Genomic DNA, 25,241 nt, shown 5'->3' with positions numbered 1-25,241 from the left:
GCACTGGCCGGCCATTGGTTGGCGTGGGGACAACCCATGTATATCCATTTTTTAAATGTCAACAGAGTTAACTGAGCAAGGGGATTATGGGTCATTTCTATTTTCTCCTTTAAATTACTCATCATTTTTTAAAAAGCTCTAATGAATATTTTAAAATCTGTTTAAAATACACAGAAAATTACAAATAATAACTTAGCTACTTAGTTTTTTTAAACCTGCAGTAATTATTTATAATAGTTAAAATGAGGGAAAAGTTTAAAAATTAGATGGTCAATTAACTGAAGTATTACATAGACATATACTAGAAAGTCCGATGTATGACCAATGAAAAGAAGTTTAAAAATGACATAAAAATACATTCATAACATGAAAAGCAGTTAATAAAAAATTTTGATCTAATTTTTGGAAAAATATTTAACAAAAGTATTAAAAATAGAAAGACTGATATTAATTTATTCAACAATTAATTACTGAGATCCTTTTGTGTACCAGGTACTGAGCTGGGTACAGAAGATACAGAGTAGACTAGCTGTCCTTGAGCAGGGAATCAGGAAAGCACCAGAGAAAGGAAACACAGGTGGTACTGTGGTAGGCTGCCCGCAACTATAATCACCAAATCCCTCCCACCTCTGAATACTCATGCCACTCACTCCTCTCATTAGGTGTACAATTTCTCCCTCCCCCTGAACCAGACTTCTGACTTGCTTTGACCAGTAGAATGTAGCATAAGTGATACTGTGCCAGTTTCTAGCCTAGATATTAAGAGGCCTGGAAGATTCTACTTGCTTTCTTGCTACTCTGAACTGCCATGTACTGCATGACAGCCCGACAGGAAAGGAAAATCATGTGCAGAGAAAGGCCCTGAAGGAAGAGTGACAACAGTGGAGATAGCACCAACATGAGAACTAAGGTGCTTCAGTAGACAACCTGCATCACAGTCCCAGACAGGAAGTAAGAGCATTTTAGAGCCCTCAGCCTAAGTCAATCTGTCTCAACTGGCAACAGATGAAAGAGAGATGAGTGGTTGCCACTAAACCCTGAACAAAATTCTAGACCAAAAAATTATAAGCAAAAAAAAAGGCACCATAAGGTGATACAACAATAGATAACTGAGACAGAAAAAAAAATGGTACTACTACAGCAGAAACATAAAATATAATACGGACTTTGGTGACACAGAGACAAAGGGAAGCTGAAAGGGCAACAAGCAGACTAGAAATGGACGAGCAGTAAGGAAACTGCTATAGGAGGTGAAAAGGGTGACCCATATTACTTACTGGCAGAACAATTAGCATAACTGTCACATGAAGTAACTTAGAAGATGGAAAACATACCTAGTGAACCCAAAGATCTAGCTAAGAAGATTTCCAGGCAAAATATTCAAAATGTCAGTGGCTTTCTTACAGTCAAGTAAGAGAAGATACAAGAAGAAAACCATGAGCTAAAGAATTATAAGCATATGTATGTGTATGCATGACTGGGACACTGTGCTGTACACCAGAAATTGACACATTGTAAGCGATTGTATTTCAATACATTTTTTGTTTACTTTAAAGAATTATAAGCAGAATTTAAAAGAAGTATTTCTTTAAAAATTTTTTTTTTTATTGACGTACAGTCAATTACAATGTGTCTGTCTCTGGTGTACAGCACAATATCCCAGTCATGCATATACATATGTATATTCATTTTCGGTTTTTTTTCCATTAAAGGTTATTACAAGATATTGAATATAGTTCCCTGTGCTGTACAAAGGAAACGTTTTTTAAATCTGTTCTTATATACAGTGGCTAACATTTGTAAATCTCAGACTAAAAGAAGTATTTCTAACCAGGAGTTGCTTGGTTGGAAAACAATTGTTTCTCACTGCTAGCTTCTACAGATAGTCAAAGAAACAGCATAAGGAGAAAGTTCAAATCCAGGGTGCTACCAAGAACATGGGCTCACAATTATCAAAACAAAACTACATCTGCATCTATGACAAAGGAGGCAAGAATATACAATGGAGAAAAGATAGTCTCTTCAATAAGTAGTGTTAGGAAAACTAGACAACTACCTGTAAAAGACTGAAATTAGAACATTCTCTAACACCATGTACAAAAATAAACTCAAAATGGATTAATGACTTAAATGTAAGACCTGACACTATAAAACTCCTAGAGGGAAACATAGGCAGAACACTTGGACATAAATCACAGCAATATGTATTTTTGAACCAGCTCCTGTAGTAGTGGAAATAAAAGCAAAAATAAACAAATGGGATCAATTAAACTTAAAAGCTTTTTCACAGCTAAGGATACCATCAACAAAACAAAAAGACAACCTACAGAATGGGAGGAAATATTTGCAAATGTTGTGACCAACAAGGGACTAATTACCAAAATATACAAACAGTTCATATATCTTAATATCAAAAAAAATAAGCAACCCAATCAAAAAATGGGCAGAAGACCTAAATAGGCATCTCTCCAAAGAAGACATACGGATGCCAACAGGCACATGAAAAGATGCTCAAAATCGCTAATTGTTAGAGAAATGCAAATCAAAACTACAATGAGGTCATCTCACACCTTTCAGAATGACTATCATCAAAAAGAACACAAACAGGGGGAGGTACATATACATACACAGACACACACAGACAGACACACACACACACACACACACACACACACACACACACGCTTACAATGGAATACTACTCAGCCATTAAAAAGAACAAAATTTTGCCATTTGAAGCAACATAGATGGACTTGGAGGGCGTTATATGCTAAGTGAAATAAGTCAGACAGAGAAAGACAAATACTGTATGATATCACTTATATGTGGCATCTAAAAACTACAACAAACTAGTAAATAAAACAAAACAGAAGCAGACTCACAGATCGAACAAACTAGTGGTTATCAGCGGGGAGGGGGAGGAGGAGTAATACAGAACTGGTAGGTACAAATTACTGGGTGTAAGATAGGCTCAAGGATAAACTGCATAACATGGGGAATATAGCCAATATTTTGCAATCAACTGTAAATAGAAAGTAACCTTTAAAATTGTATAAAAAATAAAAATTTTAAACTTTAAATGTTAAAATAAAATAATACCACATCTGTAAAACCCTTCACTAAGACCTCAGGAAGACTTAAGACAGTACTTGTATACTCTTTCAGGCAGGTATAAGGACTTCTAAGACTTAACAGGCCCCTAACTTGGGATCTAGAGTAAAGAGAATCCTGTCTCAGAAAGAAGAATGGATGTGAAACTCTTGTCTAATGGACTGCACTTACAATCTGATATATAGAAAACTCAAGTGTTTACGAGTTTTATCAGTTTGGATTTAAAACACAGTTCCAAATGAAAAGAGGCCTTTAGGCTCTTAAAACTGTCACATACATGAAACAGACTAAAGCTACTCAGATGCAAACAAGGCCCTTTTCTTACAGAAAAGTAAAAATGACTAGGAAAGTAGAGCCAAGAGCCCAAAGGACCCAGCCAAGAACTAAGAAAATACAGATCTTCCTTGACTTACAATGCGGTTAAGTATCAATAAACCCATCATATGTTGAAAATATATTTAATACACCTAACCTACTATAAACATCATAGTTTAGCCTACCCTACCTTAAATGTGCTAGGAACATTTACATTAGTCTACAGTGGGGTAAAATCATCTAACTCCTATTTTACAAAAAAGTGTTGAATCCCTCATGTAATTTACTGAATACTGTACTGAAAGTGAAAAACAGAATGGCTGTGTGAGTACAAAGTGGTTATAAGTATATTGGCTGTTCACCTCTGCGATCATGCGGCTGACTGGAAGCTGTGGCTCACTGCCGCTGCCCAGAAACATGAAAGATTATCATACTACATATTGCTAATTTGGGAAAAGATCAAAATTAAAAACCGAAGTACAGTTTCTACTGAATGTGTATCACTGTCACATCATCATAAAGCCAAAAAGTTGTAAGTGGAAACATTACAAATCACGGACCATCTGTAATGAATTATGAAGACAGAACCAAACCATAATCAATGACATTTTCTGTTTCCTGGTTAGATTTCAGAATTGCTTTGGACCAGAGACTACTATATGCTTCCCATTCTTTCACTCTTCAAGGGAAGTAATTATTGTGGTGGACTGTCCCTGTCTCACAATTATATACTGACTGTATCTGGGGGGCACAGGAGGGTGTCTTCTGAATTCATAGGTATCCAAATCAAAAAGACCTGCACCCAAGGAGCCTTATCCACATCCCAGCCTAATGCAGATCACAAGATAATGCACTTTGAACCTGAGGTCATAACTGGATGAGACTTCTGGGCACCTTAGGAGAGCAAGGTGTGACCCCCACATTGGAGAAATGTGAATGGTCCACCAGAGGAAGAATTATGGTAGTCCCTCTGCAAAGATGGCTGCCAACAATTCCTCCTATTCCTGTACACATATGGTAGTCCTCTCATCAAGAGGTGGAAAGCAAAATGCAGTGGAAATGGTGCTTTGTAATTTCAGGCTTAGGCCTAAATGGGCCAAGAAACTTATGTTTTTTTCTCTTGCTATCCAGAATTACCATGATGATAGAACAGCCCAGGCTGATTAACAAACAGGCCACCTAGAGAATAAATGAGGTGTCTCAACTAAAAGCCAGCATTAAGGCCATCTTGGATCCTCAAGGCCCATTTTCGTCATCTCAGTCAATATCTGATGGACCAGAACAAGGTGTTCCCTGCCCAAACTCCTGATCCAAAAATTGTCAGCAATAAAACAGTTATGATTTTAAGTCACTAAATTTTAAGATAATTTATTACTCAGTAATGGATAACTGATACAGGTAGTGAGTGCAGCAAAGGTTACAAAGGGAAGTACTGGGTACTTTCTATGAGATACTATTAAGAATCCTATTGTAATCTGAGAGATAGGGAAGGTTTTCTTGAGAAGTGATACACTTAAAAGTGGTTATTTAACACTATTTAATAAGGGGGAATTATGAACAAACATTTTGTTCGTTGATTTCAAGTCTCTATTTTCCTAAATAAGTTTTTTCCACATTGCACCTGTTTTACTTGTGAAACAACAAAATTTTTTTTAACATTTTTATTGAGTTATAATCATTTTACAATGTTGTGTCAAAAGCGTTATTCTTTAAAAAAAACCTCCTTAAGTATATTATTGGTAGCTTATTAGTTCTATTATATTGAAATTTATTAAGCCTAAACTAAATTTTCCTGTGACAAAATATACAAACATTTAAGCAAACAACAGAAGTTTTTATTGTCCTATGTAGTTGAAGAATGAGATGTTCTGATTACACTAATATTCCAAAAATAAACAGCTGAAATTGATTTAATAATTTCTAGAGAATTATATTGTATTAAAACACAGTTAACTGAAAATTATACTCCTTTTTTTTTTTAACATCACACTGACTTTCAGAAACTTCTTCAAATTTATGTAATTCCTCACAGTTACCATTGTGGACAGATGTGGATAATGTAAGACTGAGAGAAGTAAATAATACTTTGATAACAGAATTAACAGTAAAAATAACCCCAAAACTGCAATAATGGAATAAAACCAACATGAAAAAATTATACAGAAGTAATTGAAAAGACATACACATTTAGGGTTAAAGAGAACTCAACCACAGAAGTACAAGAGGAGAAAATAATCCAGCTTAGCAGAATGAAAAAGCCTTGGGGTTTTAGCTGACCACAAGACATTAGACAATAGTAAGTAAGCCATATTACAATAAAAATTGTTCATGTAATTTCAGGCTTCATTAACGCATTTAATTAACAAATATTTACTGAGAACCTAAAATGCACCATGTACTTTACTGAAGAACACAGTAACAAGAACCAGGGAACGAGTAATCTCACCATATTTGGGACTAAAACTATATATGGACTATTAAATCTATACAAAGGAAGTAGTTGAAAAAATCAGAGAAGTATGACCTACAAAGGAAGATTTTCTAATATGAATATTGCCCTAAAAGAAGAAGAAAGTTCTTAAAACAATTCTTTCATTTTACCAAAGTAAATGACTACTATATGACAGGCACTGTGCTAGATACTGAGGGATAAGTGGAGAACAAAATACTGTCCCTGTCCTCACTCTACTTACAGTCTAGTAAGCACCCTATCATGTAAAGACTTTCCAGCAGCTATCAAATAATAATCTGTCAAGCATATTATACAAGAGATTCACGTACTTTGATTAAGGCTCAAATATATGACCTCCAATGTTACTTTCAAATCTACAATTTTATGATTATTTACTTATAGCACTGTACCGTGAAAGAATGTAATTATTATTCTGAATAAATACATGTGTTATGAATAAGATAACAGGCAAGCCAATACACACAAACACACACACAGATTTTTTTTAATATTTCCACCTAATAAAACAGCTATGTCAATTTTTACATTTAGCCTGCATAGGCAAACTACTCAAAACCAACTCAAATCCACATTCAAAAAAATCCAAATCTCAAATTTCTATTTCATTTCAATGAAAAATTTTAAAATCTCTTTACCCTAATGATTGTCTTATCCTAGTTAAAAGAATTCCAAAGAAATTAATATCCATGATTTCTCTGGGATTTCTTATATTAATTAATATACCTTTCCATGGCTTTAGCTGTATAAGGCAAATGCATTTCAATACTGTGTTCATCTTCATCTGTCTGCAGAGACATGCGTTCAAACATTCCTGTCTTCCACAGTTCTCCGTAAACTAGAGATTTCAAAATATAGTAAAACAAATATATTAATGTATATCCTTCTCCTGTGAGACTCCACCCAGTAACACAAAACCACATGCTTTGGCAAGAGACAGAAACACCACATAATATTCTCCTTCATTTTTATTTTTAAAAAAGGAGAAAACACTAGCTTCTAACATACCAGACAAAACAATAATACATATAATGACTGACTCTGCATTTTTGTATGTCACAAAGTTACACAAAAAATAATAATTTAAATTTTTCATCAGTTCCTTTCATTGTATCTAAAGTCACCTCTGGGTCTAAGCTTTTCCTTGATCTTAATCAATCAGTAGATACTAACAAGAACATAGGTGGTTAGAACACCTAATGAAACATGGAAAAACCCTTGGTGTACTTACTCATGAGGTTAGTAACACAGTTTTTGAGTTTTCCTTTGTTTTTTAATAAAAAGTATAGGATTATTGTTTTACACCTCAGTTTCGTGTTATACTAAGAACAAAAAAATCCTACCAAGGATGCTATTTTCCACAAAATTTAAAATTAAGCTTGTGGGATAGATTGAAATATAAATTTACCACAGTACCATGCCATAAATGTTCTTAAAATGATTTAGTAATTCAGACCCTCCTGATGAATTATACTTAAAATTAGATTATTATATAGCAAGAAAATGATGAAATTTAATATGTAAAAAAAAGAATATTTTTGTGTTATCACTGAACAGAATCAGCATTTTTATCTTATTTTTTTTAATGGAGATACTGGGAATTGAACTCAGGACCTTGAGAATGCTAAGCACGCACTTTATCACTGAGCTATACTGTCTCCCCAGAATCAGCATTTTTATAACTATATCCTTAAACAGGTTTACCAATATCAAAGAAAGGAACAAATAATGGTATGACTTTTTTTCCTATAAAATTAAACTGATTAAAAATCTCCCATTTCTTCACTGGCAGGCTATCCAAAACCAAAATCTTCTAAATGCCCAAACAAGGTTTTAAAAATAAAGTGTGTCCCAGAGGGGAAGAGGAATTGGATGAAGGTAGTAAAAAGGCAAAACTTCCAGTAGTAAGATAAGTAAGTACTAGGGATGTAATGTGTAACATGATAAATATTGTACATGCTCAGCGGCATACGTTAGATATCAAAGTTGATAGTAAATCCTAAGAGTTCTCATTACAAGGCAAAAAAATTTTTTCTATTTTTTAACTTTCTTTAATTTTGTATCTATATGATGGATGTTCACTAAACTTACTGTGATAACTTTATGTGTATGTGAATATGTAAGTCAAATATATGATATATATTAAGTCAAATCACTATTTGATATATGTCAAATCACTATTCAGTGCACCTTAATCTTATACAGTGCTGTATGTCAATTATATCTCAATAAAACTAGAAGGAAAAAAATTTTTAATTTAACAAAATTCATAAAAAAAGCAGATTAAAAATTTAAAAAAGTATATCCCCTAAAACCATCCCAGAGCATAAGGCTAGTAATATTCCAGCTTCATTCATACGATATATCCTAACAACAAATTGCTAATACTCTATAATGCTTAAAACCCCAAATTATGAAAATTTAGGCCTAAAAATTAAAGAAAAAGAGAGGGTCATTTCCTTTCAAATGGCTTCTTTCATTCTACAGAACAACTTCCTTCAAAATTTCTTGAAACAATAAATACCCAACATACTTAAAATATAATTGCATGAAATGAAAGGATATACACCAAGTTCATGAATGTGGTTATTCAGGGGAATATAAATGGAGTTCAGATGAGGGAAAATTCTGAGTCAACTGTGGATAATAAATTGGTACATGAGTATTTGTTATAATAGTCTCTGTATTATTCTGTATTTTTAAAATTTATGTTCACCCACTGCTCCAAGAATACTATTATAAAATCAAAAGGTTTTACTTTACACATTCAGTGTACAAAATGAGCTTCAACTTAATAAAAAAGGGAGTTTCTATAATCCTATTAAAAAATCAAAACATGTTTTAAAAATAAAATACACTTAAGATCTATGTAGCACTTTTCTTGCAGAGTTTCATAACTAGTCCCTTTTTTTCCCTATAAAAAATCATTTATGAGGAAGTAAAGTCATTATCACTATTATCCATTTACACTGAGAGAGAACTGTTATACACTAACATGCCCAGAATCTCTCATCAAGTTGTTGTGGGTATCAGTTTCTTGTCTCATGGTACAATGAGTACATGGTACCTCCCTGATTATAAATGCAAAGCATTACAGCCTGGAGACTAGTGAATATGACAGATTTTTGTAACTGGAAGAAAAACTGTAGTTGTCTTTTAGGCATATGGAACATTTTCTTTGTTTTTATTTTTTGCAGATTAGTCACAACAAATTTTATTTTTTTAATTAAAATATTACTTATAATACTCATATTTTTATTTTAAATTAACTTATAATTCCTATTTTTAAAAACTTTAGCTGTTTATAAGCTGTAAGATCTCTATATACTTACTCTTTTGGTCAATACGAAGGTCATACAGAGGTGTCCTATATATATCCACACTGGAAAGTGCACATCGAGAAAGGGGCACATGATGAGAAGGCCCAAGGATGAAAATTCTCCGGCTAGGAGATATACAACAAAAAACACAGAACAATCGCACTTCTACACAAACCTTATTAAATAAAAAGGTTGAAAATAAGTAATTTTTAAAAATTACACGTAACACTGTTTTCCTTGATTGACTTCATTACCTACTATTATGTGCTAAATTGTGTTCCCTTGAAATTCATATGTTGAATTCCCACCCTCCGCACCTCAAAATGTGGCCTATTTGGAAATAAAGTCTTTAAAGACATGACTAAGTTAAAACGAGGCCCTGAGGGTAAGGCCTGAATCCAGAATGACTGGTGCAAGCAGAGGAGGAGACACCAGGGGTGCACGTGCACAGAGAGGTGAGCGTGTGCAAAGGCAGCAAGAGGACAGCCATCCACAAGCAGAGGAAAGAGGCCTCAGAAGAAACCAACCCTGCAAACACCTTCATCTTGGACTTTTCCAGCATCTAGAACCGTGAGAAAATAAATTTCTGTTGTTTTAGTCAGCTAGTCTGCGGTATTTTGTTATGGTAGCACTTAGCAAGCTAATGTACCTACTAATGACTTGCTCTTCAGTTAATTTAGCCTTAACTCTGTCTTTTTGTTAGAAGGCCTTTAAAAGTACCATGTTCAACACCTGGAAATACCAGTTACTGATTATATACAGTAAACCCACTGACTATGCTTAAAATGACCTCTGTATTCACAATGGCAAGGATACAGGTTTCCAATAGCTATATTAACTGAATTTTAAACATTTTGGTTACTAAATAAAATCTCAAAAGTATAACACATTCTAAACTTGCCTACAACGTTAATAAAAATACCTAACAGTATAAATTCTAAAAATACATAGTATCATTACAAAGAAACATTCTGATAAAGCTACTTCCAAATTTCTTTCCATGGCAGGGAAAAAAGGCATCTTGTTGAGAAGAATTCTGTGTAATAAGCTTTCTCTGTTTCCGTTCAAGTAGAAGTCATTCTCAAAAACAAAGAAACTTAATTATGTGTCATTTGCCCTGTAGGCTAAAGAAAAGAACTGGGCTAAACAGTAGCTTAAATCTTCACAACCCCTTTATCTTGACAGCAAAAGTAAAATTAACTTCTTCTCATTTTATCTTAAACAGCTCTACAATCTACATTCCAAAACTATCTAATTTCTCTATTCTTCTAGATTCGTAAGAACAAAACTTTCCCCACCACACACACATACACAGATCCAAAAGAACCAAAAGTATAAGAAAAAAAGGAGTATATGTAGGCTACATACCTAGAAAATTAAGTGCTACTCACTGCTCAATTAATGGACAAAGACGCAAAGACTGAGACCCAGAGTTATATTCCTTTCACATCAAAAACTTTCAGGCTATGACTGAAACATTATGCTATACACCAGAAACTGACACAACATGGTAAACTAACAACACTTCAATTAAAAAAAAAATCTTTGAAATAGGAAAAAAACAAACAAAAAAACTTGCAGGCCAAGGAATGTGTGCTTTATCAATATATTTATTTTGATAAAATCCTATTATAGCTAAGAAAATTAGCCTATTATCTGCTATACATTACTTGCTATATGGGGGGTGGGAAGGTGGTGAATAAGAAAGATGTGAGAAGCAATTCTGTTTAGTCCCAAAATCTCCTCAAGATGTCACACAGAGCACACATGTAAGATCACTCACAGGCCATTTCCAGTCAGAAACATAATCTCTTTACCCTCTCCCCTATTAATACTCACTTCTTGTCATCATCTCCATAATCAACTCAATAACCATTTAAGAAAAAAAAGATCAAATCTATAGATTCCTAAATGAACAAAAGAGATACCACTATGTTCTCCTATCTTAACAGCACATAAACATCACCACAATTTTTTAAAGTCTAATGTGGGACTTACATAATGGTAACTCTGAGTGTTTGGAAGACTTGCCTGAGGCCAGGTGTTATATGAACCAAGAATCGAGTAAGAAAAAAAAGCATCTTTTATGATTGAGGAATGTATTTCTATGAAAAGAGATAGGTATAGTATTATTTAAAATCAGAACACTCCTGGGAAACCCAGGATATATAATTAAAATATGCAGTGACTTCAAAAACATCAATTTAGGCATTGATTTATTTCATAGGTAAGTGTAACAAGGTTCCTCTGACAGTGACTATAAAATGAGCACTACTCCAGAAATAAAGACCTGAGGTCGGCTTCACAAGCCTAACGCCTCCTCTGATACCCAAATATTTACCTTGCATGTCTTTTCATCAGACCCGCCCTAAACGAAAGGATGAAGACTAGCGGGGAAAAGGGCTTTTGCCAGTCTGAACTGCCCAAAGGATTCTTTCCAGTTTGGCAGAAACTCACCCAAAAGCAACACAGTGAAGTTCCATATACGGTGAAGAGAGAGAACAGGAAAAGACATTTAGGTCCCATCAATATAAAACCCTTAAAAGTGATATACTCAAAAACAAACCAAAAAAGGCTAGGTATCACTGAAAAGAAGAAAAAACAAAGTGTGTAATAAACCAGTAGTAATCTCAGAATGGGTCTCTGTGTTAGCTATACTCTAACCAAAAAAGAAAATTAATCATGTAAATAAAAGATAATGTAGTTTCTTTTTTATCCCCCCCTAGATTGCTAGATCCATAAAGACCACGGCCACAGAAACATCCTGGAGAGAAATGAGTAGGCACTAGAAGTAAGACCACTTTCTCTCCCTTTAATTAATTACGAGGTTCTTTCTCTTAAAGGAGTTCCTTTAAATATCAGCAAATAATCAATGTTGCCATATATGTTAAAGAAATCTTTAGTATGAAAAAACTGGAAAAAAAAGCAGTAGCCATTCTTTTAGAAATAAATGTAGCTCATGTATAATACCTCCAGAGAATTCACATGGAGCTACTTACTATGAGGGGTACAGTCTGTGCACCCAGTATGTGAGCTACCTGAGTGTGTGCTCATAAATACTTACTGATACTGAATAATGGAACACAAGTAAGTTTTTAAAGTGTTTCACAGCAAGTGGGGGAGACATTTTAAATAAAGAATAAAATGTCATGTGGCCCCAAAGAAGATTCCTTTTTGTTCTCTTTGTCTGCCCTGCAAAGTTTTCTGAAAGATATGAGTCAGAAATCAAGTTACTATCTAAGTAACATCCTGAGTTCCGGTTTTTAACTAAAGTTTTAGTAATAGGAAAAGATTCTGCAACTACAAATATGGGAGAAAATTAATTAAATGTATCATTTTTTAAATTCCTTAAATAGCCAAAGTACTCTTTCTGAAACATGAATCAGATCATATTACTCTCCTGGCATAAAAAGTTTTTCAACGGCTTTTCATGGTCAGAGGACAAATTTCAAAATCCTTAGAATGTGTTCTAAAGTCTCAAATGAACTAGCCCCTTCTTGTGATCACGATACTTTATGTATACTGGTCTTCTTGCAGCTCCTTGATGACAGGAACATCTTTGCCTACTTCAAAGTTTTTACACGTGCTATGGCTCCTTCTACTTGGCTTAAAAACCACATTTTCAGAGATGCTTTCTCCAATACCTTATGCACAATCTAAATCCAATCACTCTATGTCACAGCAGTTGTTAAAGTGTGAACTATAGACTCCTCAAGATCCTTTCAAGGAGAACACAAAATCAAAACTATTTTCATAATAATACAAAGAAGTTATTTGCCTTTTCACTGTGTTGACATTTGCACTCACAGTACAAAAGTGAGGCTGGCTAAACTGCTGGCACATTAGAACTACGATCAAGGTAATAGAATCAAAATGTACTAGCAGTCATGTACTCAACCTTCACCCACGCCAAGTTTTTTTTAAAAGCCAGTTCCACTTAATTTCATTAAATCCTGAATTTTGAGTACAGTTTTATAGAAACATTCTGTATGACAAAATGCATTCAGTTTGTGGTGATAAATGCATAAAGTATTTCTGCTGCATAGAGTAGTACATCTCAAGGAAAAATCCTCTGTGACTTCGAGCTGTGAGCTAAACTAGACGTTTGTTCCATGGAACATAATTTTTACTTCAAAAATATGACTGTATACAAATTGTGGTTATTCCAATTTAAGTATTTGGCAGAAAATTTCTAGAAAAATGAACAAAATGAGCCTGACACTTCAAAGAAAACATCTGAAGTATTTGTTGCCAATGATAAAACTGAAACTTTTAAGGGAAAACAAGACTTCTGCAAAACTTCTATCACTGTGAGACTGACAGCTTTCCAATAGTTAAACATTTTTTTGATAAAACTGATGAAATTGATGGTAATATTAACAAATGTGATTTCTGACATCCTATGATGAAATGTCAACATTTGAAAGAAATGCATAACTACTGAACAAATATTTTCCAAATAGTCCCTGAGATGTTACAAAATCATGCAAAGGTAAAATATTCATTCAAAGTACAACAGAGTACAAAAGATGATCCTGGTTAACATGTGGAGAATGGGAAAGTAAAACTGGATGCTAGTGGTGTAGAATTTAATGTTCTCTCTTGGACTGTTATTTTTTCTCTATACTTACCATTCTCAAAGAGATATTGTCTCTATTTTCTCAAACAACTCTATAGACACTGAAAATCTCAGAGAGGGCCACTTTCAAGAGACTACAACTATGACTGCCTGATTATTTTTAACACTGAGACCTTGAAATTTGTCTATTCAGAATTCAATTATTATATATTCTTACTACAAAAATAAGGTGACCACATCAGCATTCATCATTTGCCTTTCTTTTTACTGATCTCCTTTATAATCACCTTCTTAGTCCTTGACTCTCTTCCCTTTTTATTATTTCATTCACACTGTCCATCAACTTTTTAAACACACAAGTTCCAATACAGGCTCTTTATTTTTATATATATATCCCTATGCTAAATTTAATTTGGGGGTACCCTTTCAGCACATAACATTATCAATAAAAACTCTCCAAAATATTGGGAAAACTGGACAGCTGCATATAAATCAATGAAGTTAGAACACTCCCTCACTCCATACACAAAAATAAACTCAAAATGGCTTAAAGACTTATATTTAAGACAAGACATGATAGACCTCCTAGAAGAAAACAAACAAAACATTCTCTGGCATAAATCTTGGCAATGTTCTCCTAGGGCAGTCTACCCAGGCAATAGAAATAAAAGCAAAAATAAACAAATGGGACCTAATTAAACTTACAAGCTTTTGCACAACAAAGGAAACTATAAGCAAAACAAAAAGACAACCTACAGAATGGGAGAAAATATTTGCAAAAGATGAGACTGACAAGGGCTTAATCTCCAGAATATATAAACAGCTCATACAACTTAATAAGAAAGAAACAAACAACACAATCCAAAAATGTGCAGAAGACCTAAACAAGCAATTCTCCAGTGAAGACACACAGACAGCCAACAGGCACATGAAAAAATGCTCAATATCACTAATTATCAGAGAAATGTAAATCAAAACTACCATGAGGTACCACCTCACACAAGTCAGAATGGCCATCATTCAAAAGTCCACAAATGATAAATGCTGGAGAGGGTGTGGCGAGAAGGGAACCCTTATACACTGCTAGTGGGAATATAGTTTGGTGCAGCCATTATGGAAAACAGCTTGGAGATTCCTCAAAAACCTAAAAATAGACTTACCATATTCCAGCAATCCCACTCCTGAGCATATATCCAGAGGCAACCTTAATTCAAGAAGACACATGCACCCCAATGTTCATAGCAGCACTATTTACAAAAGCCAAGACATGGAAACAAGCTAAATGTCCATTGACAGATGACTGGATAAAGAAACTGATACATTTATACAATAGAATACTACTCAGCCATAAAAAAAATAATAAAATAATGCCATTTGCAGCAACATGGATGTACTTGGAGACTGTCATTCTAAGTGAAGTAAGCCAGAAAGAGAAAGAAAAATACCATATAATATCACTTATATGTGGGATCTAAAAAAAGAGAAAAACTTCTTTATAAAACAGAAACAGACCCACAGATATAGAAACAAACTTATGGTTACCAGAGCAGGGTGGGGGGATGGATAAATTGGGAGTTCAAGACTTGTAGATACTAACTAATACACATAAAATAGATAAACAACAAGCTTCTACTGTAGAGCACAGGGAACTATATTCAATATCTTATAGTAACTTATGGTGAAAAAGAATACAAAAACAAATTTATGTATGTTCCTATATGACTGAAGTATTGTGCTGTACATCAGAAATTGACACAATGTAAACTGACTATACTTCAATAAAAATACATTTTTAAAAATTATGCAAAATAGAAAAAGGCTTGGAAAAGACTGTCATATCAACTAGCCTAGACTATAGCCGGTTTTATAGGTCCAGGATCAAATAAGGGAAGATTCTGAAAACCTTTACAATCTAATTTCTGTTTGCTGTGATTGATAAAATAAGTTCAAATTATACATTAAATACGTACTAAGAAATATTTGTTAAAGATGCTCCTCAAAACCCCATAAAGGAAGCAGGGCCAACCAAAACCTCATTGATCTGGCAACATTATCATTTTGTTTATATTACAAAACTTACTAAAAATAATTTCAACAAAGGTATGATAAAAAGTACAAAGACCACTTCATAAAAACAAAAGAGCAGATTTTTAGTTTTAACAATTTGAACTAATTAATTGCTCAAAGGCAAAGGAGTAGGCTGTGAGTGAGATTTTATTTATAAACTCTTGGCTGTCATGAGTTACTTCTGAAACGATTATGCTTTATCTCTACTAGTATAGGTCAAAAATAATTCACGTACCTTATCCTGTCAATGAGAAATTATTCTTAATTCATTAACCACAACTTAACAAGTACAATAAAGAACTTTCAGTTACAAAGTGATTAAAATAGAACAAAGAGCTTTGCTTTTTTCTTAACAATGCTCATCTCCAGGTTTTCAAAGAAAGTTTTAAAAACCAAAATATTAGTGTTCCTGGACCCAGTTCCACTGTGTGGTTCACACGGGTTGGGGGCCCACACCTCCAACAAGCGATTCTCGTACACCAGGAGGGTGACCAAGAATTCTACTAAATTCTGACACTTATCTACCTGGAGATAGCATCCAATACCACAGGTTAAGGGTTCAATCTTCTCCCATCCCCCACTTCAGATGCCAGTCCCAAGACCAGGCTGTCACCCGTACTTCTGATCAACTAGTTACAGATTGGAGATCCATCAATCTCCTCTTTGAATTTCAATTCAGATGCCAATTGCAAAGTCCAAGTTGTTACTCGTACTTCTAACAGACTGCTTTCCATGACCCCCTCCTTGGGTTCAATTAATTTGACAGAAATTTGCTAATTTTGGCTCACAAAACTCAGAAAAACATTTTACTTACTAGATCACCATTTTATTATAAAAAGATGTAACTTAGCAACAACTAGATGGAAGAGATGCAGGTAGGGCAAGATAAGGGGAAAGGACCAGTATCTTCCATACCCTCTCCAGGTGGGCCACTCTCCCCAAATCTTCACATATTCACCAACCCAGAAGCTCTCCAAATGCTATCCTTTTGGGGTTTTATTGGGGTTTCATTACATAGTACTTATGGCACTGATTCAACTTTCAGGTCCTCTCCCCTCCCACTGAGAAGGTCGGGGAGTGGGAATAAATTCCAACCCTCTAATCACAAGCTTAGTTATCCCGGCAACCAGCCCCCATCCTTAGGTGGAGTCTAAAAGTCACTCAGTAACATTAAGAGACACTTTGTCAATCTCACCACTCAGGAAATTTCAAGAGTTTGGGGAGCTGTGAGCCAGGAACTGTGGAAGAAGCTCAAATATGTATGTGAAATACATTTTGGTCATCTAAATGACCAAAAAATATTTCTTATAAATGACAATACTGCATTAACCTCCTAACAATTCCAGAACTAAACATTTTAGCGAAAAAGGGGAAGATAAAAACTAATTGTTCCAACAATGAAAGACAGCATTAAAGCTTCTCATAATCCATATAAGGTAAAGTCAATTCATAATGAAATTGAGTATATAACAGTAAGTATGTAAAGACAAACTGCTTGAGTGCCAAAGCAATGATGATATAACTCCCAAACTTCTCCCACCTGGTCAAAACGGTATCTGACTATGTTACTTACGTAATAGATGGATCCACTTGTTTGTAAGCATGAGCAGCACAAGACCCACAGTATGTATATCCTGCATGGCTACAAAACAAAACAAAATGTGTAACTTAATCATCAGACTCAAAATCAAGTTATTCTGGGGAAAAAAATCTCTTGAAAGAAATACAATAATTACGGTTAACATAACAAAGTGTGTGTATAGATTAAAAAGCAATCTAGCTAATGATGCAACTTTCTAGAAGATAACAGGGAACATATTATTCTTCTGTGTTCCAGTTTTAAATGTTAAAATGTATTTTGTGATTTTTTTGGTCTAAAGGATAATTAGATTTGTTGGAGATATTCAAGGCTTACTTGAAGCTGCCAATGTAACACTAATAACATGTGCGTTTTTAACCTTCCTCTTCAATACCATTAACGAACTATCATCTACACAAAATGGTAAGATTAGAGCAAGTCACAGCAAAACAAATATCCTACAACTAACAACTCACTTCCCTTTGTGTCTTCAGTGGGAAGAGAACTGTCTTGGCCTTCTGTGTATTATTATGCCTTTCATTTGATCTCCCTACTATTCATCCCATCCTTCTCATCCTCTGATTTCAGCATTAAATTGGTTCTCTGATCACCCACACAGTGACTTTGTTTCAGAGCCTCATTTTTCTTTCTTCACTCAAGTTACATGAATCTAGAAACATTTACCTTCACCATTTACAATTTATTTAGTGTATGGCCAGTAGTAGACTGGTAACTGTTTAACAATTGGCTTTGCAGGAAAAAAATGTATATGTACATGTATGTACATAAACTTATTTTAAATTTTACTAAAATAAAAAGATATGTATCATACATTTGCAAACAATAAAAAATATAAACTCTTCATTGCAAATTCCACATAGGCAACCAATTGTCCCAGAATGATTTCACTGATTTTAGCTGAACTCTTTTACCCATAGCCTTGTGATAGTTGCAAATGACAAGAGTGAAACAATTTCACTCATTCAACAACTTGAATGACTTCTTTGCTTGGTAGACAATAGTTCTTCCAATACTGGAAAGTATATTTCCTTCCTCACTTTTTTGTGCTATTCACAATATAAAGGCTACAGACACAACACAATTTTAAGTTTAATCTGCGTTATTTACTTTTCCCCATTACTTTTCTTTAGCACTGACAATCAACAAAAAATAAAGCCCTGATTTGTAGCAATCTGCCTGTTAATATGGAGTAAATCATTCTCATCATGGCCAATTTCAAGATGCACAGTAAACTGAAAAAGACAAAACACGACTGGGAGAAAATATTTGTAAAGCATATATGTGATAAAGGATTTATATTTGAATATATAAAGAAAAAGCATATATCTGATAAAAGATTCATAGCTTAATATGTAAAGAAATTTCAAAACAACCTAATACTTCTTTAAAAAAATAGGTAACTATTTTACAAGACAAAGAGTTCTGAAGGTTGGTTGCACAACAATGTGAATGCACTTAACACTATCATATAAATGGTTAAAAATGGTTAAGATGGTAAATTTTATGTTACATGTCTCTTAACAGAATTTTTTTAAAAGTTTTAAATAGGAAAAGATGTTAACAGATATTTTCACCAAAGAATACACTGGAATGGCAAAAAGCACACAGAAGGCTCTACATCTGTTAGTCATTAAAGAAGACAGGCAAATTAAAACTACAATGAGTTACCACTAAACACTCACTAGAATAAGCTAAAATTAAAATGAGTGACCATACCAAGTGCAGCAAGGATATAGAACTGAAACTCAATCTGTACTTGCGGAAATGTGAAACGGTACAACTACTCTGGAAAACAGTTTGGCAATTTCTTAAAAAGCTAAACAAACTTCTGCCATATAACTCCTGCCAGCTATCCTACTCCTGGAAGAAAAAAATTAAGCATTATGTCCACACAAAGATTTGTACACAAATATTCACCCCAGTTTTGTTTGCAATATACACAAAAACTAGCTAAATATCCCTCAGAAGGTCAATGGATAAACAAACTGAGGTATATCCATACAAAAGAAAATTCTTCAGCAATAGAAAGGAATAAACTACTGACACACTCAAAATAATTTTGCTTAAAAAGTGGTAAAAATAAAAAATAAATACGCTGAGTGAGAGAAGCCAGACAAAAAGGGTTCATACTGTGTGATTCCATTTTAAAAACTCTAGAAAATAAAAACTACTCTAGTGACAGAAAGTAAATCAGTGGACCTGAGAGGGTGGAGGAGGGGCAGAGAGGAACACAGGGAAGAATTACAAAAGGACACAAGGAAACTTCTGAAGATGATAAATATGTTCATTATCTTAATTGTAGTAATGATTTAACAGGTATATACATATTTCAAATTTATCAAATTGTACACTTTATACACAGCTGAATGTTAATCATACCACAATAAAGCTCTATTTTTAAAATGGTACTCATCTGAACTAACTTAAGATATGAATACAGAAAAAGAGATTCACGTAAGTCAATCACAGCCATACAAGATAGTGGTGTGCTTAATCAGGAGTAGAGCAATATGGGTCATATACTAAGTACACTGAAATCACCAAAGGCTTTAATGGTCAGATCAATGGTGGTCCCTCCATCCTTACACTACACCTCTGGCAAGGTAGCCTATCAAGTTGCCTCAATATAGCAATATTCGCACAATCCAGTTCTAATCTTAATCATAAGGAAATTTAAGCTGTTCTATGGCTCAGTACATTCAGTTTTGCTGTCATCCTGTACAGATCTTGATACTCTAGCCTAACCAGGGGCTCTATTTTATCCAGTTATGTCCCCAGTTTTCCAATGCCCAAGACTCCATCTGACTGCTTCAGATTCCTAAAACCTATTTTTTACATATGATCTTAATATTACTTGGCTCCCCTATCTCAATTCAGAAATACATTATCTTGCCTGGCCATGTGGACCTTAAAAACCATCTGATCCATCTGGATCTTCCCTGGTCTGTCTCAAACCTGAATGACACCTCAGATTTTCGATATCATTTTGCTCTCAGTTGTCATTCATTTCACATCCCTCCCACTTTTCAATCTTTACCTTAAAACTGGTCCTTCATCTTAGATTTGCTTTTCAGACCTTAGTTCCTATTTGCCCTTCTTCAATTTAATGGCCCTGAACCCCAGTATATACTCTGATCTGTAAATCAACCTGTCTTTCTAGTCTGAGTCTCTCTCAGTTTTACCAATGCTCTTCCTACCCAAGCTCAGTTCTTACATGCCATAGAGGCTTCTTAGAAACACTGGATTCTTGAAGTATGGATACAACAGAAATATAAAAAGTAGAAGGGTAAAGGCAGAAAGGAAGGGCATAAAGGTTGAAAGAAGAATATGAGCAAATGTCCAAGTATATGATGTAGATGAGAAAATACGACACTAGCCTGAGTGGAATAAGAGAGTAATGCTAATTAAGCCAGGGTCGGACAGAGGAATTTGGGCTTGATAAAACAACTGAAAATCTGCTGTATGCTCTTGAGCAAGGGAGTGACAGTATGAAACTGGAATTAGTCTAGTACTGAAAAACACAAGCACAAAGGATGTATTAGAGGCAGCAGGTGTTAAGTGAAAGTCTCTAGCAAATTGTGGCATGAGGTAGTAACATCACAGTCTAGAACAGTGTCAGCGCCAGTGGAAAAAGAGAAATCAATGGTCTAGGGTCTAAAAAGAAAAACTGACATATCTTAGTGACCAAGCATTAAGAAGAGGAAGAGGACAGTTATGATAGTGGTGACAACTAACATTTCTGAGTGCTTACTGCATGTCAGGCACTCTTCTACAAAAACTCAAAGCATTACTCATTGACAACTCTATGAGATAGGAATTATTATTTTTCTCATTTTATAGATGAAAAAACTAAAGGAGAAAGGTTAACACACGTGCTCAAGGACAAATAGCGGTACTCCAGGACTTAAAAGCCAGGCAGCAGAGCTCCAGGACCCACTCTTAACCACCGTTAGAGACCTTCACATCTCTGAAGGAAGAACAGAAGGAGTCAAGAGTCCACAAAGCAGGAAAAGCAACAAGCCTGACAATTGGAAGACTACTTAAGAATCATGTATCCTACTGGTAAGACTATAAGGAAGGATGATAATTTTTAAAACACGATTAACTAGGGTAGGCAGGGTATATAGCTCAAGTGGTAGAGCACGAGCTTAGCATACGTGTGAGGTTCTGGGTTCAATCCCCAGTACCTTCCCTAAGCATGAATGAATGAATGATTGAATGAATAAATAAATAAATAAACAAACCTAATTCCCTCCCCCAACAAAACAAACAAACAAAGACAAAAACAATACCCCACAATTAACTGAGGTCAACTTGTTTTCTAATAGAACCCATATTTCTTGGTTTCAGTCCTTTCTGAAGCTGAAGGCTTAAAAGTCTACTTGAAGTAAAGACAAAATAGTTGTAATAAGAGATGAATAGTCTTCACTTGGACAGAGGATATAGCACAGAGTATCTTTTTTTAAAAATCATTAAGTATACCATCCCTCTTAACTCCCATCATGAAGAACTCTACTTAATGAAAGGACCAAGATAATAGTCAAAGAAGAGAATTTCTAATACTTTCTTTTATCCTGGCCTATATATATGGTAATGACAAAGTCATAGTAATTATCATCAAATCTCATCAATGATCCTCTGTTCCTATACCCTTTTCTTGCTAAGAAAATATATGATTCTACATGTATGTGGAAACAGCTTCCATTAAGGAGTCATTCATAATAAAAGAGGCTTCATTAAGGGAACAAATAAGTTTTCTTTTGTGCATAAATCAGAAAAGCAATGAAACTTCGAGCTCTACAGATATCTGAAAATGCATTATAAAAGTGTGTCCAAATCAATCTTTTAAAAGTTCTTAAAATACTTAATAAAGTCATCCTTGCTAGCTGTTCCAGGTCACTCTGGTTCCCAATATAACTTCTCATGAAAACAAAATAAAATTATACTTTAATATCTATAATTTTTCATTAGGTTCAAACCATGCCTCTTAAGGCTGATACTTCTTTTAACATGGAGTACTTTTGCTTCAGCCCTTACTCCTACACAGCAGATCCTTTACATCAGCAAGTCCAGCTCCTAACCTACCAGAATTTCTGTGTCCCTCAAGAGCTGCAATTAAATGAGGATACAAGGCCACTGTCCAAAATCACTCACTGGTTAAGTGACAGTTTCCCATACAGTAGTGTGGTGTAATTTAAATTCCTATGTCAGGAAAAACACCAATCACTATGTGACATGGACTTTCACTTGTTCATTCTGAGACCTTCAAGGCTGCAGGTAAATAGTATCAACTGTGAATACCAAGAATCTACCACACATTCTACAAAAGGCTTTTCATCAGAGGATACAGGGACTAATAAAAGAACACTTAACTTGAATTCAACAAAGTCAGGTTCTCTAAGTCCTAGTTCTACTTAATAGCAGCAAAAATGCAAAATAAAAAGACTGGACTAGATAAAATGAGAAGATTAGATGAAATGAGATCTCCTTCAATAATAAGAAAAGTTTGTAACCTAAAGTTGATTCGATCTACAAAGCTAGAAACTAACTTTAAAAACAACTGTGAATATACAGGACCAACCTGAATGACAACTGCCCCCTACTGTTTGCAGAAGCAGCAATCTCCATATAGACTCTGTCAATTTTATTTTGCTGCACCTACCCTTTTAAACTTTTCTTTCAACGATACTGTTCGATGCCCCCTCAAGATTCCTACTTCAATAAAAAATATTAGCAGATGATTATATCAAAAAGTCCAGGTTTATTTTTACAAAATGGAATCTCACAAATAAAGTCAACAATATTATGAGCTAAAAAGTCAAATAAAAGAAAATAACTGCATTTATAAATTGCTAAATTTTATTCAATGATTTCCAACTTCAGAATCATACATTTTAAATTCTAAATATTGAGTTAATAAAATGAAAAATAAAAGTAGTAGAAAGTGAGCCATTAAGTACTTTGATTTTGCCTTCTATAAAATTATAGTTAAATCATAATCCACAAGTTTCAACAGTGCTCAATAAAGAACGTTTAGTGAAAAACAAAAGTTAAGTAAGAATAAACTAACCACACTGTTGCATATCAAGTTTTTTTTTTTACTGCTAGAATATACAGGATTTGAGATATTGCCGTGAATAACCTACTGTTTAATATAGACAAGGATGAGAAATAAGTAGCACATCTCCAGTAACTTAAATTAACTACATAATTTATGAAGATTCATTGTCTTGTGATATGCACTGGTAGAGCTCTGCAGGAATGCTTCACTATATACAAACTGACTTTCTATATAAATGTTTCTTAGCTTTTAAATTTTTTTAACTAGTTTTTGTATTAAAAGTAACACATGCACACAGTAAAAAAGTCAAACAATAAAAAAGGATACACAATAAAAAGTGAAAGTATCCTTATTCCATACTATGTCTACGAGATTAACCACTAACAAATTAGACTCTATTTCAAATGTATGAATGGGGGGGGAGGGGGTTGCTTCAGTATTCATAGTCTGTGCTTTATAATAAAAAAGTAACTTTGGGAGTACATATAGCTCAGTGACAGAGCGCATACTTAGCCTGCACAAGGTCCTGGGTTTAATCCCTAGTACCTTCATTAAAACAAAAACAAAAACAAAAACAAAAACAAAAACAAAAACAAAAACAAAAACAAAAACAAAAACAACTTTGTCATGTAAATTAAGCCCCCTCCACAATTAACTGTTTATATTTAATAAGAGGTTTCTTAAGTGATGCACACCTGTACAGCTCCATTCTAAGGTTTGCTGAGAAATTCCTGAATACTGCAAGGTAAACAACAATTTTGGCATCAAGGTGTCTGGCAATCATGGTAGGAAGGCTTTTGGAACTCCTAGCTCATAAGATCATTTCAGTTTATATCCCTGGGCCACATACTATCTCCTGTGCCTCAAGGAAAGTAAGGTAATTCTAAATTCAACCAAAGGATATGTTTTAGTCAAGTTCAATTCTTTTCAATCCCTCCCCCAAATGTGACTGTTTAGAATTAAGATTGATCAAACAGTTGGTTTATGGGTCAATATTTATTCTTTAATGAAATTACTCTATTTAATCTACATCAGTATTAAAAAAAAAAGAGCAATCTGTTTAAGCATTTTCAAAAGTATGCTATCTAGGTTCTAATTTTTTTTTAAGTTTCCCTAATATGCTTTATTCCTGTGAAGGCAGAATCTAAGAAAAGGTGGTCCCAATGAGCTAGAATTTATAAAACTTAAAGTATATTTTTTATTTGAAATATAAATAGAAGTCTTAAAATTTTAAGGTTTATGTAAGTATGTCCTTACAAAGACCCTTCTGCGCTTACATAACAATAAAATATTTGCTGTTGCTCTTCTACCTCAAAAAAAAAAAAGGAACTCTGGAAAAGAAAATACTTATCTCTGGAAACCATATAAAAAGATGAACTTGACTATACTTAAAGTTATCATATATTATCAAAGTAGAAATTGCCTATATATGCATAAAAATAACTACAAAGTCACTAAACAGCAGAAACATGCATATCAAAGCCAAATTATTTTCAAAAATCATTTTAAAACCTAAGGTAACTGGAAATATTTTACAAATCAATATATCTATAACTTAGGCTTAAACATTTCATTCCCCAGGCCATTTCCAATGATTTCAGTTTAAAACTAACTACAAGAAGGAAACAAGGCTAGCTACTTTGTTATGAATAACTAACTTCAATTTAATTATATGTTGATTCAGCTCAGCTCCCACATTTAGAACAAGTTTTAACTAG

General features: G+C 34.0%; 1 protein-coding gene across 6 annotated transcripts in view; it reads right to left on the bottom strand.

Moving 5' to 3' along the window:
• Positions 1 to 25,241, bottom strand: part of MEMO1 (mediator of cell motility 1) — a 105,385-nt gene that overhangs the window by 32,220 nt on the left and 47,924 nt on the right. For 5 of the 6 annotated variants that reach the window (XM_072937953.1, XM_072937948.1, XM_072937947.1 and 2 more), the window contains 3 exons: positions 17,436 to 17,504; positions 9,229 to 9,341; positions 6,623 to 6,734 (listed from right to left, as the gene is read on the bottom strand). In XM_072937953.1, the coding sequence (XP_072794054.1) occupies positions 6,623 to 6,734; positions 9,229 to 9,341; positions 17,436 to 17,504 (294 nt within the window). The remainder of the gene's footprint in view (positions 1 to 6,622; positions 6,735 to 9,228; positions 9,342 to 17,435; positions 17,505 to 25,241) is intronic. The other variant, XM_072937951.1, reaches the window with a different exon arrangement.

This window comes from Vicugna pacos, chromosome 15 (genome assembly GCF_048564905.1).
Source record: "Vicugna pacos chromosome 15, VicPac4, whole genome shotgun sequence".
Classification (NCBI taxonomy): domain Eukaryota; kingdom Metazoa; phylum Chordata; class Mammalia; order Artiodactyla; family Camelidae; genus Vicugna; species Vicugna pacos.
Note: the sequence above shows the minus strand (reverse complement) of the source record. Positions and strands in the feature narration are given on the sequence as shown.